Consider the following 19983-nt stretch of genomic DNA (forward strand, 5'->3'; position numbering starts at 1 on the left):
AAGGAAATTCTTCCTAAAATGTTTTAGTAGTTTGCTAATGTTGGCAATGCAGACTTTATATAGTACAAACATTTCTCATCTTAAGGAATGAATTAATTCATTGAAATGCTTTCAGCTACAAAAAATGGGAAATCCAATTAAATAGATATAAAAGTAAGGACACATGTTTTACTCTAACTGAGCATGCAGAGGTAGTCAGGCATCAAGGGACAGTTAACATGACAACTCCAGATATCAAGGTTTTCTCTATATCTCTGTTCTGCTTCCTAGTGTCCTCTTTATTACCAAGCTTGTGGCAGTTTGGCTACAGTAGTCCTGGGTGTGGCTCATCAAGACAGAGCAACATCCATAGGTGCCACTTTTGCCTGGATCTCTTTCTGGGAGCTCTGCAGTATACTTTCCTCATGTCTTATTGCCTAGAATTGGACTACATGCCCATTCCTAAATTAATCATTGACAAGAGCAGTGACTACCTGAACAAAATTAGGGTTTGTTAGTAAAGAGAGAGAGGGAAGTAGATCCTCGGTGAGCGACTATCGGGTACACAATTGGGAGCTATCTTGTTTCACTTTTTGAGCAGCTCAGATTGCTCTTGCCTCTCAGTTCCCGCTGGCCACCACTATATGTCATCCCTGCTTACCTGGAATATAACTTAACCCCTAATGGATCTTCCAGTTGTTGCCCCTCCAGTCCAAACTGCCTCCGAAGCAACCCATCTAATTGCATGTGTAGTCATATAACTTCCTGCTAAAGACAGTTTTCCAGCACCTAAGTAATAAGATCCAACCCTCTGGACCTCTCACCTACCTGACTAGCCTTGTCCTTCTTCATCTACCTTTCCCGCTGTCTGCTTCGACAATATGGAACTAATATTGATGCCCCAAAGTCATCTCATACCTTATCTTCCTGGCTAATTCCATTTTATTATTCAGAACCTGATTCAGCTAACAGTTCTCCAACTGAAGCCTTCCTTGGTAAAACTAGTCACTCCCTTCTCTGTGCTGTAAGCATAGCCTTCTTTTCACATACCATACTAGTTCCTGTGTACTGTCTTTCTCCCTTACTGAACTTCTGCTAAAGGTCAAGGAGTAATAACCTAATTCTCAAATCTGTAGTGCCTGGCGTAGTAAGCACACACAAAAATTAATTGAACTGCATCTACTGCACATTTACATAGTATATCAAGCACTAACATACACTGCACGTTTCACAGCAAGCCAAGTTTCCCTTTGGTGCTGTTTGTTCATCTCAAAGAATTAAGCAGCGTTCCCTACTGCCCCTACCGTGCAACCCCTCTGAAGACTATCTGCTGCCCTCTAGCTGTTCAAAGCTTTCCCCATCCCAAGGATACCCCTTGCTGAAGGATTTGAGCTGTAAAACAGTCTTCCCTTCTCCATCCTGACCCCTCCTCAACATATCATTCCCATACATCTCAGCAAGAACTGACTCGTGGGGAGTACAGGAAGGGGCTGGCTAGCCCTAGACCAAAGAATTCCTGACTTTTAAATTCCCTGACAACCATTCTCTCTAATGTGTGAGTAAAATTTTAATAGCTTTATTTATTATATAGAAGCACTTTTTAAAACAGACTTTAGTTATACATTTATCACATCTTATCAGTTTCTCTCCCATGATTTACATAGATACCTACTTTACTGTCTCTGGTGTGATTGGATTATAAATCAAAGCAAATTATTTCATCCTATTAGATGATGCTGTTAAAATGTTATACTCTTTCCCCCTTCCTCAGGATTCCTGAAAAAATACTATGACATCTACTATTCCTAATCTTGTTACTTATATGCTCTAGATTCTTGGATCTTTTCAGTGGATATTATTAAAAGACTTAATTTACAGGTTTAAAATGCTTTGTTGATATATAAATGAAATGTGTCATTTACTCTTAAATACAACCTACTTTTTAGACTGTAAAAGATATTTTTAAGTATTTCTACTATGTATTAAGCAAAATAGAATCTGACTGGTATACAGCTAAGACCCATCTCTGCCATTTACTAATGTCTGATCATGATCGAAATACAGCCTTCAAGTCTCCTTACCTACTGAATGGGAATAATGATAATTAAGATTTTTGAGAGGTAATAGAATAATGAACATGAAAGTGTCATCACATATTGTTGACTCCCAGGAAATATTAGATTCTATTCTCCCCCTTGCTTTCTTCTTATCCCTAAATTTAGGGAGTCTTTTTGAAATTTTCCTTGACTTTAAAAAAAAAAATAAAGCTGGTAAACATTTTGGCTGTTGTTTAGCTTCTCAAAACAGCTGAAAAGGCTAATTCAAAGCAAACATTTAAAATGGTGAAATGTGGCGTTAGATCTGATCTCTTATCAGACCCAAATTTATGCTGCATAAATATACAAAGATATATATTTTAAAGATAAATTATAAAGGTAGCAGCTCAGTATATGAATCTGAAAGAAGCATGACAACAGGAAATATTTGCTTGCTTTCTTTAAAGTACTTTTAACACTCTTCTTCTCTGATAATGTGAAAAATAGAAGTTTGGCTCGGCAGGTTCCGGTTGGGGCTTGAACATCTTCCTGAATCAATTAGTTTGCCTTTGTTCTGTGACCATGGACTAGACCTTTAATCCCAAGCAGCCACTTTACAAACACACTTTGGTTTCATGTAAATAGGTATGTACAAATGTATTACCACCATTAGGAAAGCAACTCAAAGTACACATTCCCCAGACAGCTCAGTAGCAGAACAGAATATTATATCTGAGTACAACCACCAGTGCCACTGTCTTGGGAAACATCATCTTGCAAGCTTCAGGGTTTTTTTCCTGTGTGTTTTTTGAACTAACCTTGCTTGAGCAAAAAGGTCATGTTACAGTGAATGAGAGACCTACATTTTAAAAATTAATATCCTTCAGTCTGACAGTCCTTCAATAGGTATGTTGACGTATATTACCTTTCTGAAAAAGAGAAAATCCCATCAAAAGTCAATGTTCACTGAATGTATCCTCCTTCTATAAACTGTACAGATGTAAGTTGATGCTGTAAGTATATCTGAATCTCATTTACTCTGACTGCTCTCATTCATTTCACACCAATTCTGTATATCTGATGTCTGAAGATACTAATTTGGATGTGGTTATCAAACTAGTTTCTTGGTATTTTACAATTGTACATTAACTTTTCCTTTGTAATAAAGCATGCTCTATTAATGTATACATGGCAAGCTGACAGAAATGAATAGAGGGACTTTGTTTCATTTGTAACCAAGGTCACGATAGGTAATAATTTAATGTTCAGGTAATAAATTTTCAGATTAATTTAGGAACAGAATTATTGTCTTATGACCTGATTAACTTATGATAGCAGATTTCAAGGGACTATATATTAAGTGTTTCTTGGCTATCTGAATTTTCTAATTTTTTTTTCGGAGATCGTGTATTAATTGAATTAAAATGTAGAAATGGTGAATAATAAAATGTCTTAATCAGAATAAGGAAAATATAATAAAATTGAATCTTTGACCATTGGAGATCTTCCAAGAATTATTCTGAGATAGAACTGTATTGATCTATCTATTATATTAATATCCACATATAGATAGATATAGATGTCATTCCTGTTTTATAAGCTTCTTGAGGACAGGCTATTCATTAATAAATATTATTAATAAATATATTCCTATCTATATTGCTTTACAAAGAACCTAACCCATAATAGAAACTAAATGTTTGTTATATGAATACATGAGGATGGTATACAAACCACGAAAAGTTAATTGAGAATCATATAACTTTTTTAAATGTTAAGCATTTGAGACCAAGAAATGTAAAATTTTATATTCATTACCCTTTTTTAGGAACTTTATTTTTATTTTATTTTATTTTTTTACATCTTTATTGGAGTATAATTGCTTTACAATGGTGTGTTAGTTTCTGCTTTATAACAAAGTGAATCAGTTATACATATACATATGTTCCCTTATCTCCTCCCTCTTGCATCTCCCTCCCACCCTCCCTATCCCACCCCTCTAGGTGCTCACAAAGCACTGAGCTGATCTCTCTGTGCTATGCAGCTGCTTCCCACTAGCTATCTATTTTATATTTGGTAGTGTATATTTGTCCATGCCACTCTCTCACTTTGCCCCAGCTTTCCCTCCCCCTGCCCCGTGTCCTCAAGTCCATTCTCTACATCTGCGTCTTTATTCCTGCCCTGCCACTAGGTTCATCAGTACCGTTTTTTTAGATTCCATATATGTACGTTAGCATACAGTATTTCATTTTTCTCTTTCTGACTTACTTCACTCTGTATGACAGACTCTACCGGTCATATTTGAGATGCCTGTTTCTTCACAGCCTCACCAACACTGAGTGATGCTTTAAGGCGGTGGAAAGTGGTTTGTTTGTTTGGTCAGAAGCCTCCAAATCAAGATGTTGTCAGGGTTGTATTCCTTCTGGAGGCTCTAGGGGAGAATCCCTTTCCTTGCCCTTTCTAGTTTCCACCTTCATTTCTTGGTTTGTGGCTTCATCCTCCATCTTCAGACCCTGCTGCCTCCCTTTTATGAGGACCCTTTTGACTGCATTAGGCTCATCCAGTTAATCTGGGATAATTCCTCCATCTCAAGATCCTGAATTAACATAACTGCAAAGTCCCCTTTACCATGTAAGGTAACATTCACAGACTCTAGGGATTAAGATGTGGCTATCTTTGTGGGGGACCATTATTAGCCTACCACAGGGAGATTTGTCATTCATCTGTGATAGAAAGTGCACATACCTTTCCTTATTGTCTTTTGTCTTCTATTGTTTGTGGTTCTTTTGCTTTTATTTTTTGCTATGTAGAGTTTATCCTGATAAATTGTGTGAAATGCAGAGCAGTCTTAATTTTCTTCCAGAAATCTATTCAGTTGTACCAACACCATTTACTGAAAAGTCCAACTTTTCCCTAAAATATAGTAAATTCCTGTGTATAGTTTGATTGATTGCTGGACTTTCTGTTTCGTTCCATCATTTGTCTATCTAAAAAGTGCACTTTTTTTTTTTTTAATTACCGAGGCTTTATAATATAGTATCTGGTAGGGCTAGACATCATTAGCTCTCCTCATCTACCCTTCTTCCCCCCACCTCACCCTACACTGCTCTTCTTTTTCATGGCTTCCTGATTATTCTGGTTATTCTTCATGCTGTTTCCAATATGAACTTTAGAATCAGCTTATCTAAGTTGGGGGGGAGGGCGGAGGGGTGGTGTTAATTTTATTGGAGTAACTTTATGAGGTTGGATCTTACTATCTTTAAACATGATATGCCTTTATATTTATTTAACTTGCTTTCCTTCAGTAGTATTTTAACATTGTTTTATATCAATTTTGTACATTTCTAAGTTTATTCCCAGCTTTTAAATCTTTTTTTCATAGATAAAATGTAAGAAAAGGCCCTATTCACAATACTTTCTGATTAGTTTTTATGTATGAAAGCTATGGTTACATCTATTATGTTAATTATAAATTATATTGATTTTATATGCTGCTACCTTACTGAATTATCTTCTTGTTTTAGTAGTTTTTTGGTTGAGTTTTGTATATTGGTCTTCCCCAATATACAGTTATACTGTCTTCAAATAGTGATAGTTAAACTCTTCCTTTCTAATTTTTATACAGCTATCCTTTTCTTGCCTCTTCTATTACATTGTCAAATAGCAATGGTATTGTGTTCATCTCTTTTCTGTTCCTGATTTTAGGAAGAAGGGCTCATGTGTTTCCCCATAAAGTATTTGCTGACTTTTGGGTGATCATGCATGCTTGTGCACACACACACACAAACACAGGCACCTGTCATATTAAAGAAATATACATCTGGAATGAGGGCATTTTTTTTTCCTTGTTAAAATAGTTCCTGTTTCTTCAGAAACTTCATTATTAGATTAATCTGTGATGGATGAGTTATCATAATTCAAGTATACAGTTCTTTTTTTCTATCAACTATTCATTGTCATGCAATAGTAAAAGCATTAAAGATGCAGCAAGCTTACAAAGTACTATCTTCTAAAAGAAATGGGAGGCATTTTCTTCTTTATTATTGTACTTTTGGTTATGCAGACACTTTGATGTTATAAATTTTTATATCCCCCATAAATCTGGTCAGAAATTACTTTTGATTTTGTTGATTAAGTTAAACAGCCTATAGTAGGATAGAGTACGGGGTACAAGTGGTCCAAAGTAAGATAAAAGACTACCATAAAAATGATAGATCTTAAAAAAGAAACTGGTTTATGCACTAAACATTTTGTGTTTTGGTCTAATATTAACATGACGTCTGTGTAAAATGACAAAAAGAACCAGTGTTGAATCACATTCGTTATAGTTCCAGTCATTCTGCATTATCCCAGATTGCTAAATATGTTCTTTGCATGAAGTTTGAATTACTGTATACATTTAGTGTCCTATATGACATTTTTGTCATTGGTAGAGATTTCAGTAATTAAAATGGGAAACAGGAGCTTAGGTTATTTTCCTTACCAAAACTATGTTCCTTGGAACCACATTACTGTGATGGTTTTCGTGCTCTTGTACATTGGATGTCTTAAGCTGAGTGCAGTTTAGGGGATCCTTTCTATATAATTACAGGAAGGTCTTTCTTTCCTTCAACACTGTGATCTGACCTGTGACAAACCTGTACTATAGTATGTAAATGGCTAACAAGTCAACTGCAAACTAACTGAATGTACAAATCTTAGTGCTGGTGCTGAAATCTCTTCAGAATAGTGATCATGATCTCAAAGTTTATTTCAAAATTTGCAAGCATCAAGTGTCAGTCATAACTGAAGATGAAACACTAATGAATCCTCATGCTTTAGGTGTACTTGCTTTTTAGATTTTTTGGTTCTCTGCTATTTTTACCATACTGTTTCATTTAAATTTCCTACACACAGGACTTCCCTGGTGGCGCAGTGGATAAGACTGCACTCCCAATTCAGGGGGCCTGGGTTGATCCCTTGTCAGGGAACTAGATCCCACATGCATGCCGCAACTAAGAGTTCACATGCCACAACTAAGGAGCCTGCATGCCACAACTAAGGAGCCCTGGAGCTGCAACCAAGGAGCCTGCCTGCCGCAACTAAGGAGCCCTTGAGCCTCAGCTAAGGAGCCCACCCACCGCAACTAAGACCCGGCACAACCAAATAAATATTTTTTTTAATATAAATATCTAAATAAATAAATAAAGTTATTATAAAATAAAATAAAAATATAAATAAATTTCCTACACACTAACTTCGTTTGGGCCATTGAAATAAAATTTCAATATATTACATTTATAAAAAAAGAAGAAATACGCATCTGTTCCTGTTTTATTCAGTGCTTTTTTTCCCATCAAGAATAGGAGTTGAGGGCCTCCCTGGTGGCGCAGTGGTTGAGAGTCCGCCTGTCGATGCAGAGGACACAGGTTCGTGCCCCGGTCTGGGAATATCCCACATGCCGTGGAGCGGCTGGGCCCGTGAGCCACGGCCGCTGAGCCTGTGCGTCCGGAGCCTGTGCTTCGCAACAGGAGAGGCCACAACAGTGAGAGGCCCGCGTACCGCAAAATAAAGAAAGAAAGAAAGAATAGGAGTTGAATTTTGTCAAATGCATCTTTAGTATATCTGGAGAGATAATATGGTTTTTATCTAGGTTTATTAATATGATATTAACTTCACATATTTTAAAATCCATTCTCAGATTTCCAAAATTAAATGCTATCATTTATTCGCAATGTTTTATGAAGCAGTTTATGCACCGTTTCTCCCCAAGTGGCTTTTTGATTATTACACAATACTATGTTGCATATTTGTAACTGTTGCCATAAGTGAAACTCTCTTTTTGTTTAAAAGCACGTAAAATTAAGTTGAGAATTTGATCTGACCAATGGGTTGAAGATTCCCTTCAACATGGTGAAAGAGGTGGGACTAAATCTAAGATCATTTTTTAATGGTGTCTAAGTTTTCTTATTATTTTTTATTTTGTCCCCAAATAATGGTGGAAGGAGAAGGATTGTGGTATGGGTGGCAGGAAGTAAAGTGTTTGAGTTAATTAATCCTTCTGGATGGGTTCTAGTTAGTTTGAGGTTTCAAAGAAACACCGTAAAATGAGCATCATTATGTATATCGCTTCATCATTCTTGTCCTCAGAGAGCTAACTGCCTAAAGCAGAGCTGTCCACTAGGGTAGCCACCAGCTCCTTGTACCTATTGAGTACTTGAAATGTCACTAGTGATGTGCTGTAAGTGTAAAATATACACTGATTTTGAAAAGTTAGTGTAAAAAAAGAATGTAAAATATTATTAATAATTTTATATTATATGTTTTATTTTATTATAGTAATACTTTAGATATATTGGGATAGATAAAATGTCATTAAGATTAATGTCACCTGTTTCTTTTCGCTTTTTTAATGTAGCTACTAGCAAATTTTTAATTGCATATGGGGCTTACATTATAATTTCATTGGACATCACTGGTCTAGAGTCAGTAGGTATGTGTATGCTTATGCTTACTTAAAGATACTACCGTGATTTTCGTAATGTAAAAAGATGAAATTAAATAAACTACAGTTATGTCTTCCCTTATCATCTTGTTTCTTCTTATGGGAATAAACTTTGATGAATAGTATGATCTAATCATACTCCATTGTAATGGGTTACCTTCTCTCTGATTTTTTCTATCTACCTGCCTATAAGAGAATGCAGTTCCTTCGCTATGCCCTTGACATTTTAACATAAGTTAAAGACAATAGGATTCTTATGTTTTGGAATACTAGCACTTAATTAAGAACTGATATGAATCTAGAAGAGAGTTAGTTTGAAGGTCTAAGTTTCTAATTTTGCCTTATAATTATATTTTAATAGAAGTTCCCTAGCTCAAAATAAAATTTGCTTCAGCATTTCTTTCATTTTTTCCCAATTACCCTAAAAAAGCAGTTCCCACCTCCTTAGTTCTCTTTAGGTAGAGGTGAGGGTCAGCATCTTTTAGTTCTGTCTTGTTGCAACAGCCTGAGTGTTTTGAATAGTTCATTTTTTAATGCTTATTCTTCAAAAACCGAAACAAATTACTCCTAAAACCTTTTTAATCTTGGCTTTTGTTGCAATTTTTAGGAAAATCATATCACAGATGATATTGGAATATTAACTTGGAAGAAGCAGACTTTTCTCTCCCATGGTGCCTTATTAGCAAAGAGCTGCCAAGCTGCAATGGAATTAGCAAAGCATGATGCTGAGGTTCAGGATATGGCATTTCAGTATGGGAAGCACATGGCCATGAGTCATAAGGTATTTGCATACCCTTTCTATTTTTTCTGTATTTAAATAGCTAAAATGATACACAAGAAACATTTTACCATTTAATGAACTGCTTTTATATCTCAAAAACTGTCTATTGAGTACATAAAATCTATCATTTGTGGTGGTTATTACATAATATAAACAGTACGATTGGTGAGTACTGTATAATTTTGATAGAAAGCTACAGCTTACTTAAACCATAGTTGTGATGTTTGTCTCTTCTTACCACCTGAAAGGGTTCTTGAAAGAACTCTTGCAATTTATTAAATAACATGTAATGTTGCCAGTCACAAAATGGAAGAATATTTGCATTTTTGTTACAGTTCCCTTATAGTTCCTATGTAAAACAAACCGTGGAAAGTTAATGAAATTTAGAAATGTATGGAGCAAAGTTGAAAGCTTTAATTCCAATAACTGATTCTTTTGAATGGGCATAATGAAATATAAAATGTCTCAAGATTAGCTGTTATTTTGTTGCCTCCATGTATATGTAATTTTAAATTCCATTTAGTACATATTTCTTAGATGCCATTTAAATAGCTCATAAGAAGGGGGAAATATATACAAAAATATGTAATATCTCCAGGTGAGTTTTTATGTACTTTATTAAATCTTTGATTAATTTATTTATTATTTGATTATATGTATTAAATAAATATAATTTATGATCCTTACCTTGAACTTAAAAAGCAAAATAAAGGCTGCTGCCAAATAAAAAAGGAATATGTTAGGGGAAAACTATTTTAAAAGTTTTTTTAAGATTATTGTTAATCATATGAGCTGTTCTTTTGCTTATTAAAGGACATCTAAAAACTGAGTTCCTTAAGCTTAATTTTTCACTGTAGTAAATGGTGCTTTCTGAATATGACTAAAACATGCCAATGTATATGCATTTCACTGATTTAACTCTTTTCACTACTCCTTCTAGATAAATTCTGATCTCCAGCCTTTTATTAAAGAAAAGACCAGTGACTCCTTGACTTTTAATCTAAACTCAGCTCCTGTAGTCTTACATCAGGAATTTCTTGGAAGAGATTTGTGGATTAAGCAGATCAGAGAGGTAAAATGAAATTACTCTTATTTTAGGTACCAATAGTATTTGGTTGATTTTAAAACATAACTCATATTTTATGATGATCTAAGACTGATCAGCCATATGAAGCATATAGATCAGTCATATAAGAGCTTATTCATATAACAGGTAAAATTCTTAATTTATAATATACATTTTTGAGAGGTAAGTGTTAGTTAAAAGTTAGAGACTGCAGTACTGTGTTTTCTTATTATCTGAATTCATAGAATAGTGCAATACAAAATCTGTGCCTGTGGTAAATACTAATTAACTCAGATTTTTTTTTCTAAAGGCTTTCAAAAATTGGGCTATGGTAATAGCATCACCCTTTAACTGACGGCAATTTCCCATATGTAGACTCTAGCACAAGCTGCAGAATTCCAGGAGTTCTACCTGTCACTTCATTGGGTTATTTTAAAACAAACTTGGATCCTGAGTACTCAAGTTCTGAGGCATTATCAAAGGAAAAAAAAAAAAGTATAGTTAAGTAAGAGGGGTAAAGGGACTTGGGTGAATTTTCTACTTTTTTGTGGGGGAGGGAAGGTATGGAAGATGAGAGGGAGCTTTTTTAGGTTTTTCTTAAATCCAGAAACTTTTTTGGTTTTTTTTAAATCCAGGTACAAAAAGTTCTTGCCTTTCTATCCAAAACTTCATGGAATTTATTTAACTTGGTGGTTCTAATTGATTGGGTTAATCTGAGACTGGACATGGGAAAGCAGGCACAGCTGAGGTGGAGGTAGATGGCACACTTCAAGTAGAGAGAGCCTGAGCTTTCTGCTTTTGGAAAGATAAGATTTTCCCTCTCCAACCACTCCTCCCTAATTGATCTCAAAATACTTAGAGCCAGCTTAAAATCCGTTATATTCACCAGGTAGAAAATGAGAGGATTCCTTTCTGGGGAAACTGTCAAACCCAGAGGAAGGGCTTCCCTGGTGGCGCAGTGGTTGAGAGTCCGCCTGCCGATGCAGGGGACACGCGTTCGTGCCCCAGTCCGGGAGGATCCCACGTGCCGCGGAGGGGCTGGGCCCGTGAGCCATGGCCGCTGAGCCTGTGCTCCGCAACGGGAGAGGCCACAACAGTGAGAGGCCCGCATACCGCAAAAAAAAAAAAAAAAAAAAACCCAGAGGAAAAGCCCTGCAGATGTGGACTTTTGGGGCTCCCTCAGTAAACATGCCGTAACCCTGGCCAGCTGCCTTACAGTGAGGTCCACCAGTTGACAAGCCTCAGAGTATCCAAGGGCACAGAACATCCAACTGAAGTAGAATAGCTAATAAAGGACCACTGGGCATTTGAAAGCAGCCTCTGCCGTGAAAGAACAAGTCAAAATCAAACTGATTTAAAAAAAAAAAAAAAAAAAGGGAACTTAGAGGAAACAGAGGCAGTGCAAGGGGGAAAAAAGACATTTCCAAATGTACTACAATCAATATATTCAGTGAGATAAGATATTAAATCCATGAAATAAGAACAGGTGATATGTAAAAAAGGACAATTCAAGAATAAGAAATCAGAATTATAAAGTATAAAAATATGAAAGCAGAATTTAAAAAAAAATTAGAAGGGGCCTCCCTGGTGGTGCAGTGGTTAAGAATCTGCCAATGCAGGGGACACAGGTTCGAACCCTGGACCGGGAAGATCCCACATGCTGCGGAGCAACAAAGCCAGTGCGCCACAACTGCTGAGCCTGTGCTCTAGAGCCTGTGTGCCACAACTACTGCAGCCCATGCACCTAGAGCCCGTGCTCTGCAACAAGAGAAGCCACCGCAGTGAGAAACCCATGCACCGCAACAAAGCATAGCCCCCCGCTCACTGCAACTAGAGGAAGCCGTCACGCAACAATGAAGACCTGAGACAGCGAAAAATAAATAAATAAAATAAATAAATTTATTTTTTAAAAAAATCAGAAGAAGAATGGAAGATATTAAAAGAATATCCCAGAAAATTGACTAAAAAGATAATAGAAAATAGAAAAGATAAGAAAATTAGAGGACCAATCTGAGAGATCTTATATCTATTATGAGTCCCAGAAAGAGACTTAATGAAAATGGAGGTGAAAAATTAATAAAGAATTAAAAGAAAAGAAAAATTCTAAGAAATGAAGGACATGAAGGTGTCTCCAAATTGAAATGGCACTCTAAATTGTGAATTTTAAAAGACCTACACCAAGTGACATCATTATCAAATTTTGAAACAATGGGGATAAAGAAGAGATCTTAATACTTCCAGAAAGAAAAACCTACATACAAAGGATCAAGAATCAGAATTGTCTTAGTAGTGACACTGAAAGCTTCAAGACAATGAAGTAATAACTTCAACATTCAAAGAGAAATTGTTTCCAAATTAGAATTTTATGCCAGTCATATTATCAAGTATGATGTTAAAGACAATTAAAGCATAAATAAAGTCTCAAAAAACTTACCTCCTAAGCATCTTATTTTAGGGAGCTGGTGATGTATTCTATCAAGGGAATAACCAAGAAAGAAAAAGATGTGGAATTTAGGAACTAGGGCATCAGACATAGGTGTGAGATGATGGGAATTCCCAGGACAATATGAAGGGAAGAATAATAAACAACAACAAGAATGCCAACCATAAGAGAACTTACTTTGTGCCAACCACTGTTCTAATGAGAAACCTGAAGCAGAGAGAGATTAACTTGAGCACAGTCACACAGCACTGGTGAGTGGTAGAGCCAGGATGCAAACCCAGGCAGCCTGGCTACAGGGCCCACATCTGTAAGTACAATAGCATGCTACATTGTCTCTCACCCATGCAAGTCCTAGGCTGATGGCTCTGCATCCAGGCTCAATTGGGATAAGAGGACAGAGATCTCCAGAAGTAATATCTCCAAGGAGACAATGGAACTGATGATCCCCTAACGTACTTGGCCATATTGAGAATTTAGGGACAAATTAATAACAGGAACATAGAAAGTACCAGTTAAGAGTAAGAGTACCAGTTACCACTGCTGCATAACAAATTACCCCAAAACTTAGCTGCTTAAAATAATCATTTTATTATGTTCATGGATTCTGTGGGTCAGGAATTTGGACAATGCACAGAAGGGATGACTGCTCCATGATGTCTGGGGCCTCAGCTGGAAAGACCCAGAGGCTAGAGGTGATTCAGTGATGCTGGGGACTGGAATCATTTGGAATCTCCACTCACACCTGGCACCTAGGCTGGGCTGTCAAGAAGACCAGGCTTCTTAACATCCAGAGTATTCACACATGGCTCCTCCACTTGGCTTGGCTTCCTCACAGCATGGCAGCCTCAGAGTAGTCAGACTTCTTTCTTGCCAACTCAGAACTCCAAACACAAGTGTTCCTTCCAGCAAACAAGGCAGAGGCTGCATCTTCTTTTATGACCAGCCTCTGAAATCACCCGCCATTTTCATGATCTCCTATCAAAATAGTCACAAGCCCACCCAGAATCAAGGGGAGGGGCTATATACCTCACCTATCACTGGGAACAATTTCAGAGAATTTGGGGCCCACGTTTTTAAGCAGCCACATTAAACATATGATACGAAATGAGGCAGTTCTTAGCTGTAGTGAATAAATTTTTAATGTATAAGAAAGAAAATGTAATCATAATACTTAACATGGCTTAGAGGATAATATTTATATAGCATAAAAATGTAAATACCAAATACTGATTTAAACCAAAAAGTATAATCACTGGGGAGAGGGTAGGGGAAAGGAATGTTTTTGGTCACGTAAGAAATGTAATTTTTCCTTTTATCATAGGATCAATAGATAATGTCTTAAAATTTAAAAATCAAGAAAACAGTATTTGAAGATAAACAGAAGAAACAGCTAAAGTGAGGGAAATGAGACAGACAAAGTCTGGAGAGTGCTAGGATATTTTGTTAGAAGTCTTGTGTTATTAGACTCTTTAAATACTATACATAATTTAAACCTTTGGTTTAAAAGTTTATATACTTTGCTATAATAATTGCACTTCTAGTAACGTATCCCAAGAAAAATAACAGAGATGTGGGCAAATATTTACATATTAAAATATGTAGTAAAATACTAATTATAAAAGGAAGAAAATGAAAATTGATCCATTTGAAAATAGAAAAAAGTTAAATGAAGTATAGTACAATAAAATATTACACAACTGTTGAATATTGTATTATGAGCGTTGTATTTGTGTGTTTTTTGACAGCTGAACCAAAAATGTATATACAGATGGTGTTAGTGGCTCTAATTGGATTACGTTAGAATACATTGCAGATACACATTTTGGTTGAAAAGATCCAGCTAAATACGTTAAATGAAAGCTGTCGGGGCTTCCCTGGTGGCGCAGTGGTTGAGAATCTGCCTGCCAATGAAGGGGACACGGGTTCGAGCCCTGGTCTGGGAAGATCCCACATGCCGCGGAGCAACTGGGCCCGTGAGCCACAACTACTGAGCCTGTGCATCTGGAGCCTGTGCTCCGCAACAAGAGAGCCCATGACAGTGAGAGGCCCGTGCACCGCAATGAAGAGTGGCCTCCGCTCACCGCAACTAGAGAAAACCCTCGCAGAGAAACGAAGACCCAACACAGCCAAAAATTAATTAATTAATTAATTAATTTTTTTAAAAAAGAAAGCTATCAAGTCTCTGTTGGCTATTCACATATATACATATATATGTGTGTGTGTGTGTTTGTGTGTGTGTGTATATATATATATATATATGAGCAGCATAGATATGAATTTTAAAGAAGCTTCACAGAAAAGGAACATATTTAACTCTTAGTGTCTTTGCAAGCATGCAAAGTTGTAAATATAGACTACATGAGAGTCCAGGATTTCCTAAACAACTGGTGAAATATTCCCAAATCATTATCTTCAATTTGATTTTCAGTTCAAAGGGATATCCTTTCCAAACAGCCTATGCCTTAGGCGTTATCTCCAGTAAATTAAATAGATCTTGTCCAGAGGTCAGTAAACTGCCAAGATGACACCCATGAGCAGACGAGGTTACATCCTCCAACCTAGGTCCCCTGTGATCATCTCTAAATCCTCATCCTTCAGGAAGAACTGACAGTTTATTGCCCACCTCTCAAGGCCCCACCAGACTGCTGTGATTTGCTCCATGGACTTCGGGCCCTTCTCCTTACATCTGCATGTCTGAGTCATGAACAGGGTCACAGAAGAAGAGAAGGTGAATTTGTCTGAAGCAAATAAGAAATTTAAGAAATCAGTTTCTGTCATGCAGGGGGCAACATTTTTCAGATTAAAGACTCCTTACTTGAGTTTATTTTAATTTTCTAAATTTTATTCATGTTTATATAAAGCTCTCTATAATAATGATCTTGTTCTGTGAACACTGCCTAGTCAGGGTTAGGGAACACAATTTGCATAACACTTGAGAGGGACATTCTATCCTGAATCTCAAGGGGGCTGCTTATTAATCCTGAAATTAGTTCTAGTGCTCTCTTTCCAACTTTCTGTGATATTTTTCTCCTCTGCATTTTTGTAAACCTTTCTTCTCCCAGGTTTTGAATTTTATTGTAAGATCCTTAAGGATCGTAGTGAATTTACCTTTGAATTACCAATAGTCCTGTATAGTAACTTACTTGGAATAGTCATCTAATTAGTATTTGTCAGAAAGTGTGTGTGGTGTGGTCTTTGGGGGACAAAACTGGTGGCAACCTGTTTTGTTAAATAGAAAGAATCAAGTTGGTATAGCAGAAATGGTCCATAGAGGACCAGGATTTGGAAGACCTGGATTCCAGTTTGGGCTCTGCTAGCATCTGTTTACCTTGGTCACATTCTTTAACATTCTTTCTATTATTTTTTTTGCAAAATGATGGCATTGAACTAGATCCTTTCTAAGGTCCCTTTCAGCTCTCAAATAAATCTAAGAAATTTCTTTAAATAATCTCTTAGGCAAGAGATGCATTATAAGAAAATATTTATCTCTATTAGAAGCTAAATACTGTCTTTGACGCTTAGAAATAGAAAAGTCTTGCTCCCAATGACGGAAGACAACTATGATTTGCTATTATCACATGTAAAATTATAGATAGGTTTGTGTCCCATCTCCCTTTTGATTTCCTGCTTAGGGAGAGTGAGAATTAATGACCGGAAAGGAAGGGAAGAGGGGATCACATACCCTTAGCGCCCATTCAACATCACTGCGAAGCCAAGAAGCACAGCACCTCTGGAATTTTTCATATCAGGCCCTGCTACCCCCTCCAACTTCCCCGTCCTCCCCAAATCTTAAGATCGGATAGCTGTCTTCCATCGCACCCTCAGGTGTACACACACTATGCACTTCCGTAAGAGGCAGTTTAGAGCACCAGGCCAGACCAGAAACAGATGAAAAGTATTTGTTAAGCAATGTCTCCATACTAAATTCTACAGATCCCTTCCTACCTCAATTTTAAATTTAAATTTATAGCTGCTGAAAAATAATGATCAGGTTAAAAATACTGATAGTGAATGGGTGATTCACCCTAGGGAGGTGAAGTCATTACTCAGCTATCATTTTGATTCCGAATAAAAGAAGGTAGAATCCTTCAGAGAACCACAGAGCTCTGACTCTCTCAGGGAGTCCAGGGGCTATTGCAGGTCAGCAAACTTTATTTTTAATGATCCTTCTAGTTTTCTGCTGCCATTATAAGTCACCTGAAGAAATAAGAATTATGATTATTTTTTTCTTGGCTATTTCTGAAAGTATTGAAATGTCACTTAGGCTTGTGACATTCTGATACTGTCATAACCATCCATAAAATACCTTAAGTGAACTACATATTACCAGTGCTAAACTATAACTCAGTTGTCCCTAGATATCCTACTTTTCCTTCTTATTCAAAAAGTGAAACAAAAATTGCTAGGCAAGGCTGATGTGCATGAGTATGACACATATGTATTCTTAAACAGAAGAGAAGGTGCACATTCAGAGAGTCCTCATGAATGCCACATGATATTTTTCTAATTATTTAAGTTATTTTGAGTTGTTTCAAAAGGAATAATACTGACAACATCCTCTACCATAGAGGGTGTAGAGTGTGGGCATTTGAAAGGACTATATGAGACCACAAAGACTATGAAATGGCTCTAACTATCTCCTAAGTTAAAATATTTCTTAAGGTTTTCTGAGCACTTAAGGAAACAAAGTGTTTGACTGTAGGAGATACAGCAGTAAATCGCCTGATGGTTGTCTTGGCCTTGTTAAGAGAAGCACACAAATATAAGGAATACTGTAATCGATGCCAGTGGGGCAGCTCAGAGGAAAAAGAGTTTGAATCCAGTTGGAAAAGTCAACAAAGGGTTTGTGAAGTAAGTGATATCTGAGATAGTCCTTGAAGAAGATCTTGACAACAAAGATGGGAATAAGGGCTTCCTACACAACAGAAACCATGAAAAAGGGCTGCAGATGGGCAAGCATGCAGTGTGTTCAAAGAAAAAAGAAGTATTATGATTTGGATGGAAGATGAAAAACATGGGGCATATAGGGATAGATGAAGAATTGCCAAAATAGTACATAATGACTATACTTAAAGACTTTGGCTCAAACAAAAACATGTATAGCAATATTTACAAAAGCCAAAAAGTGGAAACGACCCAGTGTCCGTCAAATGATGAATGGATAAACAAAATATGGTATATCCATGCAATGGATTATTATCCAGCCATAAAAAGGAATGAAGTATTGATACATGTTACAATGTGACAAGAATGTTCTGGAACTAGATAGTGGTGATGGTTGCACAACACTGTGAATGTATTAGATGTCACTGAGTAACATAAATTCACATTTATGTTATGTGAATTTTACCTCAATTTTAAAAAAAGGATTTTGGGATGTTTGTCTTTAGAAAATGAACTTGATTCAGAAGTCATGGAGCAGAAATTGAAGTTTCTGAGTCAGGTATTGTCGAGGTTTGAAATGTGTTTTAGAGAGGTATACCTAACTACGTTATATAGAATCAGAAGAACAAGGAGATACTATAGAAAAGGAGATCAGTCAGGAGGTTGTGAGGAATCTGTTCATAAGTGCAGGGAAAAAGTCCTAATCAGAGTATTGGCCATGAGAAGGTAAGGAGGTTAGGTATAAAATTCACTTCAGAGAGAAAATATATAGGACCTGAAAACTGATATGATAGGGAGAACCTGGCAGATGTCTACTGGGGAGGGGTGGTCAGAGGCCAAAACGAGGATTTTGAACTTGGATAACAGAAAGAATTGTGCCATAAATAAAAACAGGAAAGTGAAGTGGGAACATTGGTACAAGTTTGGTTTTTGACATGGTGGCTTGAGATACACCGTCAGGGTTGGTGGACATCACCTTGGGACCTGGCCACAGGAGGAAACAGCTCAGTTCTCCTGTCAGCCTCATTTCCCTGCTCATGGCTTTCTGAGATCTGGGTAGATTTTTTTTTCTTAGTCAAACTGTAATTTTATATTTCACGTCTCTTCCGGATTCCAAGAGTGCATAGTAAGGAAAATGGATTATAAGTGATAACAAGACTTCTGCTTGAGGGAAAAAATCGGGGCTGGAGGAATCAGACTCCCTGACTTCAGACTATACTACAAAGCCACAGTAATCAAGACAATATGGTACTGGCACAAAAACAGAAATATACATCAATGGAACAGGATAGAAAGCCCAGAGATAAACCCACGCACCTTTGGTCACCTTATTTTTGATAAAGGAGGCAAGAATATACAATGGAGAAAAAAAGCCTGTTCAATAAGTGGTGCTGGGGAAACTGGACAGCTACATATAAAAGAATGAAATTAGGGCTTCCCTGGTGGCGCGGTGGTTGAGAGTCTGCCTGCCGATGCAGGGGACACGGGTTCGTGCCCCGGTCTGGGAAGATCCCACATGCCGCGGAGGGGCTGGGCCCGTGAGCCATGGCCGCTGAGCCTGTGCATCCGGAGCCTGTGCTCCGCAATGGGAGAGGCCACAGCAGTGAGAGGCCCGCATACTGCAAAAAAAATAAAAAATAAAAAAAATAAAAAAAAAAAAAAGAATGAAATTAGAACACTCCCTAACGCCATACACAAAAATAAACTCAAAATGGATTAGAGACCGAAATGTAAGACCGGACACTATAAAACTCTTAGAGGAAAACATAGGCAGAACACTCTTTGACATAAATCACAGCAAGATCTTTTTTGATCCACCTCTTAGAGTAATGGAAATAAAAATAAACAAATGGGACCTAATGAAACTTAAAAGCTTTTGCAAAGCAAAGGAAACTACAAACAAGACAAAAAGACAACCCTCAGAATGGGATAAAATATTTGCAAACGAATCGGTGGACAAGGGATTAATCTCCAAAATATATAAACAGCTCATGCAGCTCAATACCAAAAAAACAACCCAATCCAAAAATGGGCAGAATACCTAAATAGACATTTCTCCAAAGAAGACATACAGATGGCCAAGAAACACATGAAAAGCTGCTCAACATCACTAATTATTAGAGAAATGCAAATCAAAACCACAATGAGGTATCACCTCACACCAGTGAGAATGGGCATCATCAGAAAATCTACAAACAACAAATGCTGGAGAGGGTGTGGAGAACAGGGAACCCTCTTGCACTGTTGGTGGGAATGTAAATTGATACAGCCACTATGGAGAACAGTATGGAGGTTCCTTAAAAAACTAAG

General features: G+C 37.0%; 1 protein-coding gene across 3 annotated transcripts in view; it reads left to right on the forward strand.

Moving 5' to 3' along the window:
- Positions 1–19983, forward strand: part of PDSS2 (decaprenyl diphosphate synthase subunit 2) — a 266982-nt gene that overhangs the window by 202207 nt on the left and 44792 nt on the right. For 2 of the 3 annotated variants that reach the window (XR_004352569.1, XM_032651605.1), the window contains 2 exons: positions 9107–9280; positions 10221–10352. Coding sequence is in view for 2 of the 3 variants with exons in the window: in XM_032651605.1 (XP_032507496.1) it covers positions 9107–9280; positions 10221–10352 (306 nt within the window). In the remaining variant the exon portion in view is untranslated. Of the gene's footprint in view, positions 1–9106; positions 9281–10220; positions 10353–14534; positions 14656–19983 lie in introns of those variants that run through there. The other variant, XM_032651606.1, reaches the window with a different exon arrangement.

This window comes from Phocoena sinus, chromosome 12 (genome assembly GCF_008692025.1).
Source record: "Phocoena sinus isolate mPhoSin1 chromosome 12, mPhoSin1.pri, whole genome shotgun sequence".
Lineage (NCBI taxonomy): Eukaryota > Metazoa > Chordata > Mammalia > Artiodactyla > Phocoenidae > Phocoena > Phocoena sinus.